Source organism: Rhododendron vialii, chromosome 8a, assembly GCF_030253575.1.
Source record: "Rhododendron vialii isolate Sample 1 chromosome 8a, ASM3025357v1".
Taxonomy (NCBI): Eukaryota; Viridiplantae; Streptophyta; class Magnoliopsida; order Ericales; family Ericaceae; genus Rhododendron; species Rhododendron vialii.
The window spans coordinates 31,030,205-31,042,964 of NC_080564.1; the positions used below are offsets into that span (position 1 = coordinate 31,030,205).

A 12,760-nucleotide genomic window follows, 5' to 3' on the forward strand; every position below is an offset into this window, starting at 1 on the left:
AAATGTATGTCCCTTGACATAAATCAGGGTTGAGCCAAGCTCAAGGTTTCTAGATTATATTTACCAAAAAAAAAAGGTTTCTAGATTATTTTTGAAGAATGATTGAGAAAGAGTAGTTAAGCTAGATCTGTTTGGTATCGTTTGTGTTTCCTTCCTTCTGTTACCCTTTTATGTAGAGAAAACTGCAAATTTATTTGCTTTTTTTTTTTTTTGTTAGGGGTCTTCTAAGGCTTCATCCAACTTATCTCTTGGACATATGTAGTTTTCCATTCCGCATATGTCAGATAATTATTAGACGTGCATCGATCATGAAGTAATAATCTCAAGAAAGAGTGAAAACTAATATCGACAATGAATCACTTTGGGGATGTGAATTTGAGACATGTATATATTTGCAAGTGTAACAAGTCCTAGGTTAGTGGGAAATAATGGCAGAATGTCTGATACTATGAGTCGAGTGGAATACTAACAGGCATCCATGCCTGAACAAGTTTGTATACAATTAATATAAAGTCCCTTGCATATGGACAAAACGGTGGACGTGCCGGAGTGGTTATCGGGCATGACTAGAAATCATGTGGGCTCTGCCCGCGCAGGTTCGAATCCTGCCGTCCACGTTTTTCATTTTCCATTCCTTACTTCCCCACTCTCTCTCTCTCTCTCTCTCTCTCTCTGTGTCTGTCGATTGGATTCAATGAGTTTCCACGTCTTTATTTATCTTCAAAAGAGTTCTTAAATTGATTGATTACAGATTTTAGTTTAGTTTTGTAATCTTAGAAATATGCAACCAGAAGTAAAGTTCAATTTTTTTGAATCACTGTTGAGATGAAAATGAGAATGAAAGAGCAGCAGATCAATGCGGGTAATATGCCAGCAATCCTCAAACCTCCTCCGCACAACGAAACACTGCAAGACCATCAAACAACTCCACCAAGTCCACGCCCAAACCATCACCCGCGGCCTCCTCTCTCTCCATCCTTCTTCCTCTCTCCTCCTCACCACCATCCTCCACTCCCTCACCTCCCTCCTCTCCCCCCACTCCCTCTCCGATATTCACTACCCCCTCGCCATCTTCAACCAGATCAAAAACCCATCGACTTTCTGCTACAACACCGTCATTCGGGCCCACACCCTCCTCTCCTCCCCCCTCGACGCCCTCCTCTTCTTCGCCCGGATGCGCCGCCTCGGTATCCGTCCCGATGCCCACACCTTCCCCTTTGCCCTCAAAGCCTGCGGGCTCCACCGATCGCTTTCGCTGACTCAAGCTCTTCATTGTCAGTCTGTTCGGTTTGGGTATTCTAGTGATGTTTTTGTTGTCAATTGCCTCATTAGTGCGTACTCGGTTATGGGTAGGATTGACTGTGCGTATCAGGTGTTTGATGAAAGTTCTGATAGGGATGTGGTTTCGTACAATGCTTTGCTTGATGGGTTTGTTAAGGCCGGTGAGACCACGCGTGCCCGTGAAGTGTTTGATGAAATGCCCGTGAGAGATGCGGTGTCTTGGGGGACAGTTATAGCCGGGTATGCAAAACTGAACCGGTTTGAGGAGGCCATTAGATTGTTTGATGAAATGATCGGTTTAGATGTTTCTCCGGATAATATCGCGTTGGTTTCGGCTCTCTCGGCTTGTGCGCAACTAGGGGAGCTAGAAAAAGGGAAAACTATACATGAGTATATTGAGCGGAAGGGGATCCAGGTGGATGCATACTTGTCAACCGGCTTGGTGGATTTGTATGCCAAATGCGGGTGCATTGAAATTGCTAAGCAAATCTTTGAAATGACGACTGAAAAGGCTTTGTTCACGTGGAATGCAATGCTAACAGGGCTTGCTATGCACGGTCACGGCCAGCTATTACTTGATTACTTTTCAAGAATGGTGAAGGCCAGAGTTCAATCCGATGGGGTGACCTTCTTGGCTGTTTTGGTTGGTTGTAGCCATGCGGGTCTTATTACTGAAGCCAGACAGTTTTTTGAAGAGATGGAGTCTGTCTATGGGGTTTCTAGAGAGCTCAAGCACTATGGATGCATGGCTGATTTGCTTGGGCGAGCTGGTTTGATTAGAGAAGCGATGGATATGATAGAGGACATGCCAATGGGGGGCGATGTGTTCGTGTGGGGAGGTTTGCTCAGTGGATGTAGGATACATGGGAATGTAGAAATTGCGGAGAAAGCAGCTGAGCATGTGATGGAGATAAAACCTGAAGATGGGGGAGTTTATTCAGTCTTGGCAAACATTTACGCCAATGAGGGGCGGTGGGATGACTTAGCAAAGATAAGGAGATTGAGGGATTCCACTATGGTCAAGAAGAATGCTGGTTGTAGTTTGATTCAATTGAATGGGGTCATACACGAATTTGTTGCAGGAGATAGCTTGCATCCTCTAACTGATGAGATATGCTTTGTTTTAAATGGTATTGGACAGCATCAATTCGAAGCTCTTTAGGGAAATTTTGAATATATATATATCTTTTAGTTACTTTTGTTGTTGTATCATTCATGATTGTGTTATGAAAAAGAATAGTAAAAAAAATGAACTTCATTCGCACTTATGTCGAGACCTCAAAAGTTTCAAAACTGTCGGGGAAGTTTATAGAAAATGCTTATGAATAGCCCAAAAGTAAGTAATAAAGAAGTGACTGCTACATATGAGAGATTGCATGAATTGGACAAGCTGAAAAAATGTAGTCATAACAGTACTTGTACTACTAATTGATCTTCATAAAGAGCCCCATCATGAATGAAATTCTAATTCTTGTGAAGAAAATTAAAATTGTTCTTGGTAATAGAAACATGCAAGCTTAGTCTTAGCTTCCTCTTACTGATGCTGAGATTGCTTCCATGTTAGTACCATGCTTCACAGCCTTTAGTTGGCAAACGTGGAAATAAAGGTATTGGATATCGACCCCTGCTCAACTCCAAGGTCAAAAGGGTGGATATAAATATGGATTATGGAGTTTGTTGGTTTGTGCCTTACTGCCTTTACTCTTTAGCCTTTGTTCTCCTTAATATCAGTTAGAAAGTCAACACACAGAGAACCCACTTAAGAGTTAAGATTAGGGGTGCACACTGGCCCGCTATCCCGCCAATCTGCCCTACCCAGCTTGTTTTTTACGGGTTTGGGATGTATTTATAGGCCCATTGTATTGGGTTGAGTTTTTAAGCCCATTTAGTTAATGGGATGGGCTTGGGAATATCTCTTAAAATCAAGCCCAGCCCAATAAAATAGTAACAATGATGTGCATAATATATTTATACTATCAAAAAATATTAAGAAGGAAAATAAAAACTACTACTATATCCATTTATACACAATACACTTTTTCTAATACATTCATGTACACATTCTTTGGTCTACGTGTAACTATAATTATTATGATTGTAAACTCTTATTTATAAGAGTGGAGATCATTAACTTATACTTGTATATACTACAACTTAGAAAAATAAATGGCTTAGTTGGACGGGCTTGGGAAATGAAAGTTTCAAGAGGGCTAGGTTTTACTAAATGAAGCCCAATTACTAATGGACCGGACTTGGGCATGCACAAGTCTCGTTATTATCAAGTACAAGCCCGGCCCGAACCTGGCACTGTCCGGCCCGATGTATGTGCAGCCCTAGTTAATATTCCACTTGGGGACCACTTACGGAAAAGCCAGAGAGTCCTAACCCACTGGAATTAATCTATTTGATCCTATATTGTGCTATTTTGGAGCTTCAAAAAATGGAGATTTGTGTAATTTTATGTCAGAGAAGGCGTGTTGTGTTGGACACCAATGCTCAAGCTCCTAAAAGCATGTCCGACACTTCTTCAACGTGTATAATTTGAATCCTCCCGACTTATGTGGAACGCCCATGGTGAAGAGGGAGTTTAGTGACTCAGGGTGTCCAAACTAGCTTACACGCACCTCAACTAATCCGGATTAAAGTTGACTTGAAGCTCTGTATGACTGGCCCAACAAAAGTTGCTAGCACCTTAGAGGTTTCGAACCTGAGACCGAGAAATGAGCAAACCTAAGTTCCTTACCCAAACCACCAGGCTGACCCTTTCAGGTTATGAAAGATTGATCTTGAAAAAGCTATTAAACTTGCATTCTCTTACATTTGAAATTGGGATTAAGACCATCCAATATTGTTGCTCCTTATTTATCAAGCGTTAAGCTACAGTCCTGGAAGTTACTGTACAAAGCACTGTATTCCCAGTAATGCAGTGCAATTTGAGCAGTAGCCACTTTATTAGCTTGGTATTACATGGCCTAAATTATTCGGAAGAGATGAGATATACTAATGTAAGAAGGTGACAAAGGTTGGATCCTAATAGTTTCAACCAGAGTCAGGGAAATCATCCCTGCATATTTGTTCAAGGTAAGGCGGTGAGGAAGAAGTCAATGATCATTTATTAAACCATCTGCTTGAAGTTTCCAGTTGACAGTAGTCCTCAAAGGCTTCCAATATTCCACACAGTTGGTCTCACTGTGCCTGCGAGGACAATGAAGGCTCTCTAAGTGACTTTGTGATATACAACGACACTAACCGGCTGCACTGATGTTGAAGAATGAAGTCTTGATGGCACTTCAGAAAGATTTCTGGCTTAAAAGTATCCTTTCGATGATGGAGTGCAGATAGAGGAGTACCTCTGACATCTTCGGTCTCCCATATTCAGGTACCATATATTTTCTTGTTTAGGTACCTTCATTTGTTTTGGCAAACTAAAGTTGCTAGTGCATATGGTTGGGTCTCACACATCAAAGTGAATCTCAACCACTAGTTGCTCTTTTTAGGGCACTTTAAAGGTAAGTTATTTTTGTCTCTAGCATTTTCGGTGAAATATGCATCCATATGCTGGAGAAATTCAAAAGTTGCCTTTATCTAACGCTACCTTGGCGCAAACAAATAGTACATAAACAATGAAGGAGTGGTCTGTGTTGGCACAAACAAAATTAACTTAGACCATCTAAGTGGTCTGTGTTGGTCTAAATTTATCTATTAACATGTATGCAAACATTTCATGAATACTGGTGTTGACGACTCATGTCTTCTTTTGATATATCCGGGTTTATGGGATCTTAAAAAACCAATAATGGAAAGGTAGTGGAAACCCTCCGAGTACAATGACAGTTATGGCCAACCCTTGGTATCCTCATCGAGAAAATGGAAATTCAGCTGGCTATTCGTATTTGCTTGGAAAATTTTGTTGGACAACCCAAGCAACAAAGAGAAATGATGCCCCTCATCCAGCGGGCGATCACTATCGACTAGGATAACATTCCATTCTTCATGACAGCTTTTATATCAGAAAACTCAGAAGTAACTTTTGTGATTTTGTTTCTTGAAATTCCTTGGTCACAGAAAATCAAGTCCTTGGAGGTAAGTTTCTGGTACTTGACATAGTGTTTTTCCCCTCGCTCTGTCTTTTTCTTTTGGGTGAAATGCTTTTTGGTTGCTGTTCATTTTTAGCCTACCAATCGATGAGAAGGTGGAGTTTTTTCTGCTTTAGGACAAGCAAATGACCTAAATTTGGAAGATCCCAGCTTGGCTCTTTCGTTCTTTTTCTTTTTTTTTCCGGTTCGTTCTTCTGACTTCTTGTGATGCTTGGCAGAAGTTTCTGTAGAAATCATTGAAGAAAATGCTTCTTCTATAACAACTTGGTCTCATATGCCCATGAAGTGCATACAAATAGGGGCATTGTTAACTCTCCATCTTTTCCTTTTTTCCCTCTACCACTATGGCCTCCCTTGCTCTCTCCACAAGTGTTGCAGGGTCATGGTCCTCTGTTCCAACACAAAAATTTATTTCCCTCAGTCCAGTGTACTCCTAATGAGACGAATTTCAAGGATTGAGTCTGGAGGACGAAAGATTATTCTATGCCCCTGGGGCATCGTCACGTTGTGCCTCAGGCTCTTTCTCCACCACACATTATTGTGGGGCCAAGAGAAAGTGTATAGACCGTATCACAATTGTGTAGTGGAGAAGAGACTTGGGGCACCACGTGACGGTGCCCCAAGGACACTAAATGTATTTTCAAGGGCGTAGGATTTTGTGATGTAGGGGTGGCATTTCCCCCCGGCAGAAAAACAACCACCAAGGCCTAAAACAAATCTGTACAACTACCACCTATCAACAAGAACAGCACGAACAAAATTAACTACTGAAGATCTTAGGTGAAAAGAGAAACTTATTCACGGTTCTGCGCCGTTGATAGATTATTTCTATTTCAGATCGTTCAAAATACTTTTGGAGGATTGAGATTGAGCGCCGTAAAATTTATTTACGGCTCCTCCGTGAATAAGTTTTTTCTCTAGGGGAGATACGACACAACTTGGTACTAGAATTGCACTTGTTGATTCTCTCAAAAACTAATGTGTTCTACCCTTTGAAATTGACCCAAGATATCGACAATAAGTAGCATAATTTTGGCATTAAGCACGGGTACAAAGAAAAATGGAATCCTAGTAGGGAAGAAGGATACTTTTCTATGTCAACGTATGAAAAGTACTTTTGTTTGGTCACACGTGTAATTTCCAATTCTTTTCAGACATACAGTAAAATGGATTTTACTCTTTTTTTTTGGGTAAGTAAATGGATTTTACTTTTAGTGTGGTGTCAGCTAAAATGGTACAGTAAATTGCTTCTAGAACTTTCGTTGGCCTAACTTTTCTGTTTTGTTTCCTTCTTCTTTTTTATTTTATTTTATTTTATAGATAGTTCATTAGTTTTGTTAATGTTCAAGATTGAATATTAATATTGATGAGAAAAGTATAAAAATTAACTAATTATGATCAAAATTTTAAAAACTCGTCAATGATTATAACTTACTATTAACGCATTCTTTGTTCATATGTTTTTACTTTTTCTTTTCCTCTAATAGAGAGGACAGTAAATAAGTATATGAGTTTATTCAAATATTTTTATTTTATTAATTCATCTAGTTAGATAAATTAAATAATTAAATAATTTGATAAGAAATTAAAAAGAAATTTTAATATATATATATATATATATATATATATATATATATATATACGGGCCGGTTCCGGGGACACCCAAAAAAACACCTCATAGTTCCCGATCAAATTTTGATGATCCAAGCCGCTCAATGTGATCAGAACGTGATTTTAAGGGTACTCGCGAGAAATCAGCAAAAAAAATGACCGGTAAGGGCTTGATCCGAACAGTTTCGAACAGTTTTTTTTGAATGGTTCAAATAAAAACTGCTCAAATTAAACCTTTCCCGGTCATTTTTTTTGCTATTTTGTCGCAAGCACCCTTAAAATCACATTCTGCACACATTGAACGGTTCGGATCATAAAAATTTGATCGAGAACTATGAGATTGAGATTTGGAGTGTTTTTTTAGGTGTTTTTTTGGGTGTCCCTTGAACCATCCCGATATATATATATATATATATATATATATATATATATATATATATATATACACACACACACACACACACTCTCTCTCCGTTCCAATATGTTTGCTCAATATTTTATTTTGAATTGTCTCAAAATGTTTGCTCACTTTCTAAAATTAGCCACAAAGACTTGGCAAACTACCAATTTTACATTTTCCACTCCTTTTTACTTTCTCAAATTGAAGTATTCCTTTTCACTTTTGAAGGGTAAATTTGAAAACCTACACACGATTGACTCATTAAATTGATAAATTTTTCGTAGTAAGCAAATAAATTGGGACGGAAGGAGTAATTAATATTTCGAAGACAACACAAGAACTCAGCTCCTATCCAATTTCCAGTTTTGACAATGTTGTGGGTTCTTCTTGGGCCAATAATAATAATAATCGAAACCGTTCATTTTTCGAAACTTGTTAAAAAAACTGACTATTTAAAAGTTCATGTAGAATGGATACCATTTGATACAATTTCAAAATGTATTAATTTTGTAGTAATAAAAAAAGTGTGCAATACTGGATTGCAAAATATTTAACACATTTATCGGAGCTTAACGCATTTAAAAATCCTATTAAACGGTATCGGATCCACATGATCTCTCACATGGCTAGTGTTATCGATGAATTTCATAAAGCGAACGGTTCCGATCATTATCACAGACACGGAAAGGACCCAAAAATTGTCGAAACTAGACAGCGGACCTGTGGGGAAGGAACTGAACCGGAGCCGTGACCTCGTACCATGTAGTTTCACGCCCACCGCGCTTCAGCTACACGCTAGGAGGAGGTCGTTTTACGAAACACATACGTGGCTCTCTCCCATTGGCTCAACGCACGTAGAACACGATTTTATTGGTTAGAACAACTCGACGCCACCCGGCCCAAGATCTATAAATACCTCAGTCTCCAGATTAGCTCCAAATCTGATTAACCACTCTCTCGTTCGTCGAAACTTATTAGGGTTTCAGCTCGACGATTCGCAGTCGTGCGGATCTCAGATCTCGCGGATTACTGCAGCAGAAGCGGTGGGGGGTCGGAGTTCAGTGATGGGAGAAGGAAATCGGAGGGTCGGCCTGCAATTTGGCATTCTGCTGCTGTTCGGTTTCTTCGCGTCGGCCCAGCTCTGCGCTGCGTCCGATCCGGTGAGAGACCCTTCTTTTTTTTTTGTTTCGTACTATTTTGTTTACTTCAGATGCGTGTGTAGTTGTGTGTTCCGATGCAGTTAGGCGCGTCGCGATGCGTGTCCGAATCGTATTATGTGAAAGAGAGTTTAGTTTGGCAAGCTGGCCCGGACGCGTGCTTATCAAAAAAGAAAAATATTGAGTTGAGATTGATCCGTAATGGAATCTGAGATTTGAGAGGAGAGAATGGGTCTTCTTGGCAGTTTCTTTGGATAGGTGAAGGGGTAGTTTGGAAATTAGGAATGTGAGCCCGCTTCGTAACAGCGGTTTGCACCGAGAGGGGTGTTCCCTTTACGATATGATGATGGTAGATTTATAATGGACTGTAAAAATATTAAATGTGTGTACATGTTTTGCTGAGAGTTTTGTGTTTGATGGTGTAGATATTTTACGAGTCGTTTGATGAATCGTTTGAGGGGAGCTGGATCGCGTCTGAGAAGGGGGATTACCAAGGTATTTCTTGGAAATTCTGTTGTTTTGTATTTTCATATTGTGGGTGTTGTTTGAGTTGTTGTAGTTAATTTTTGTTTCCTAAAGCCTTTAGTAGCTCTCTTCGTGTCTGTTTTTGATTGTTTTGCTGATGAAACGTGTTCAGTTTTCGTTGGATAAAGCATAACCATCTCTCATACAAGCCCATTTCAGGAAGTTATATAGGTGAAGTTGGTATTTTTGCCTCAATTTTGGAAACACTGATGCGTTGGATAAAGCATAACCATCTCTCATACAAGCCCATTTCGGGAAATTATCATTGACGTTGGTATTTTTGCCTGGAAACTTGGAAATACAATGCGTTTTTAATGGATATGGGGATTGTAAGGATGATGATTGTTTGAAGTTGGAATGTATCAAGCATTAAAGCAGACAGACTCACCGAAGTAGTACACTACCGTTAGGAGAATCTTTAATCTGCATTAGAAGGGTGAGATGTTTATGTAGCTTTTGTAATGTCTAAAACAAACAAAGATGCAAGGACCCCAATGCTTAGTAGGCTTAAGTCTACACTGTGTTTATTTTAGGGTTTTGGTCCAAGTTACTTCCTCCAAAACTCAAACTTGCAAGGTGTTTCATGTGTCAGACACAGGTGTCCTTCAATTGTTCGGAGCTTGTCCATTTCTCAAATTAAAGAAACTAGATATCACATATTTCTGACATTCCAACACTGCCTAGTAGTTTCTATGCTTCTTATACAGATGATCCATGATTGAAACAACTTTCAGCATTTTACAAATATTGCCAGTAGTAAGTTTCTGCGTTTATAAGCATCGGGTATTGCCTTTTGTCTTTAACATGGTTTAGTGGCATAACATGGTTACGTTTCAAATAGGCAACTTGACTAAAGATCAATCTCTTCCAGTTTTACTTTAATAGACTGAAGTGTTCATCCTGCAAGCCCTTATGTGGAAAATTATGTGGTCTTGTCATAGTATTAGTATGTTGCGCTGTATGTATATGACGCCAATGTAGTTAAAGAGGAAGCTGTCAAGGCATTCATTTTGTTAGTTGTAAATTTTGGGAAGCACCATGGGCATCTGTTCTGTCTCCATTTTTCAAAGTAAAAAAAGAAAAGGAATAAGGTTGAACACCGAAGTGATGCATAGCCTGGGTGGTTTTGAAAGTTGTGAATTCACATTATTGTGTTGTCTCATCTGTTCTGTCTCCATTTTTCAAAGTAAAAAAAAAAAAGTTGAACATCGAAGTGATGCATAGCCTGGGTGGTTTTGAAAGTTGTGAATTCACATTATTGTGTTGTCTGATAATAGGCACATGGAAACATGCAAAGAGCGAGGGACATGATGACTATGGACTTCTTGTGAGTGAGAAGGCCAGGAAGTTTGCGATAGTGAAGGAGCTCGATGAGCCTGTGAAGCTCAAGGATGGAACTATTGTCCTTCAGTTCGAAACTCGCCTCCAAAATGGACTCGAGTGCGGCGGTGCATATTTGAAATATCTCCGACCTCAGGAAGCTGGGTGGACAGCTAAGGGGTTTGATAACGAGTCTCCTTACTCCATCATGTTTGGACCTGATAAGTGTGGGATCACAAACAAGGTTCACTTTATTCTAAAGCATAAAAACCCCAAGAGTGGAGAGTATGTTGAACACCACCTCAAGAATCCACCCTCTGTGCCATCTGACAAGTTAACCCATGTCTACACTGCTATTCTGAAGCCTAGTAATGAGTTGAGAATCCTCATCGATGGTGAAGAGAAGAAGAAGGCTAGTTTCCTCTCTTCAGAGGATTTTGAGCCAGCACTTATTCCTGCTAAGACGATCCCTGACCCAGATGACAAGAAGCCTGAGGATTGGGATGAGAGGGCAAAAATTCCAGATCCAGATGCAGTGAAACCAGATGACTGGGATGAGGATGCCCCGATGGAGATTGAAGATGTGGAAGCTGTAAAACCCGAAGGATGGTTAGATGATGAGCCTGAAGAGATTGATGATCCTGAGGCAACAAAACCAGAAGATTGGGATGATGAGGAAGATGGTGAATGGGAGGCACCAAAGATTGACAACCCTAACTGTGAGACAGCTCCTGGTTGTGGGGAGTGGAAGAGACCAATGAAGAGTAATCCGGCTTACAAGGGAAAATGGCACGCACCACTTATTGACAACCCTAACTACAGGGGTATTTGGAAACCTCAGCAAATTCCAAACCCCAACTACTTTGAACTTGACACGCCTGATTTTGAGCCCATTGCTGCAATCGGCATTGAGATTTGGACAATGCAAGACGGTATTTTGTTTGATAATATTCTGATAGCTGGTGATGAGAAAGTTGCAGAGTCATACAGGGTGACTGCTTGGAAACCAAAATTTGAAGTTGAGAAAGAGAAGCAGAAGGCTGAGGAAGCAGCTGCTGGAGCTTCGGATGGTCTCAAGGGCTTCCAGGTAATTGGTTGGCTTGTTTTATTCATTGTTTTTGGTTCATCGTAATTTTTCTATTAAACACTAAGCATTCGGAGTTCACTATTGCAGAAGGCAGTGTTTGATGCCCTCTACAAGATTGCTGATGTTCCTTTCTTGAGTGAACATAAGGCTAAAATTCTGGTAAGTCGGGATTCTTTGACGGGTTAACTAGAATTTTTTTGTGGAAGTCAAGATTGTTATCCTACCATTACTCTGTTTTTATCGGTGCTTTGTTCTAATATTAAGTTTTTCCTTCCAGGATCTCATCGAGAAGGCAGAGAAACAACCAAACATCACAATTGGCGTCATTGTCTCCATCGTGGTGGTTGTGTTAACGGTTTTGTTCAAGATTCTTTTTGGTGGGAAGAAACCAGTGAGTTTCTGATTCTATTATTGACTTATTTTACTCACTTTTTCGTTAGCTGATAAAAGGTAGATGCTTTGTCTAATTTTAATGATCTGGTGGGTTCCTGTTTCCAGGCAAAAGTGAGTGAGAAGACAAGTACCCCAGAAGTAGCCGAGACTTCTGACAATCAAGGGATTAGCGAAGACAAGCAAGAGCAGAATGAGAACGAAGACGCTGCTGCTCCTCCTCGTCGAAGGAACACCAGGCGTGAGACTTAGAGAGAGAGAAAGAGGGAGAGAGTTGATAGTATCGTTAGCTTCACTTTTGGTAGAATTTGTTCAAATTGTCTCCTAAGCTGAATTTTTCTCTCAAAATCACAAGGTCTGCAATTTTTTCTTCTTCTTGGTATTCAGGTTTGTTTTAGACAATGGATGTAATGAGATTGTAAATGTGATGATCTATCGGATTCTAATAGGTCACTTCTTTTCCTGCACTAAATGGAAACGTATTATGCGGATTTGAAGATTTTTTATGCTTCATGTTTGGTCCTGTTTGTGTATTATTATTTATCAGTTGAAATTTTTGATTATTTGTTTTAGAAACTTAATAATATAACTTGTGAACATGTTTAGTGAAATTTCCCGTGTTTTTTTTAGGTAAAATTCACCCTTAGTTATATAACGTAACACGAGTTTGTTATGGCATCTCCAACGGCAAGTCAATATTGAAGCTAAGGTCGTATTTTGACTTGAAGGTCAAAAAAATAGCTCCAATGGGTATCAAAATGGTAGCCAAAACATGGTTTAGCCATTTCTTTGGCCAAATTCGGCTGCAGAAGCCAAAAATGGTTCTGGCCATTATGCCACATTAGATTTTTCACCAATTTCAACCATCAAATATCCAAATCAAAACAACTGC

General features: G+C 39.7%; 2 protein-coding genes and 1 non-coding gene across 4 annotated transcripts; all 3 read left to right on the forward strand.

Annotated features, from left to right (window-relative positions):
- The first annotated feature begins 535 nt into the window (after positions 1-535).
- On the forward strand, positions 536-617 carry TRNAS-AGA (transfer RNA serine (anticodon AGA)). The gene has a single exon. It is a non-coding gene; the product is annotated as a tRNA-Ser (tRNA).
- Positions 614-2,549, forward strand: LOC131335274 (pentatricopeptide repeat-containing protein At5g61800). The gene has a single exon (XM_058370555.1). The coding sequence runs from the start codon at positions 857-859 to the stop codon at positions 2,441-2,443; it is 1,587 nt and encodes a 528-aa protein (XP_058226538.1). The 5' UTR covers positions 614-856; the 3' UTR covers positions 2,444-2,549.
- Positions 2,550-8,118: 5,569 nt separating this feature from the next.
- LOC131335275 (calnexin homolog) lies at positions 8,119-12,367 on the forward strand. Of its 2 annotated transcripts, XM_058370556.1 has the most exons (6): positions 8,119-8,549; positions 8,972-9,041; positions 10,349-11,478; positions 11,566-11,637; positions 11,756-11,869; positions 11,977-12,367. In XM_058370556.1, the coding sequence occupies exons 1-6, from the start codon at positions 8,454-8,456 to the stop codon at positions 12,118-12,120; spliced, it is 1,626 nt and encodes a 541-aa protein (XP_058226539.1). In that variant the 5' UTR covers positions 8,119-8,453; the 3' UTR covers positions 12,121-12,367. The 2 variants fall into 2 exon arrangements, with proteins under 2 accessions (XP_058226539.1, XP_058226540.1); XM_058370557.1 differs by lacking the exons at positions 8,119-8,549; positions 8,972-9,041 and adding an exon at positions 10,095-10,140 and having other exon boundaries at positions 10,259-11,478.
- Positions 12,368-12,760: the final 393 nt, after the last annotated feature.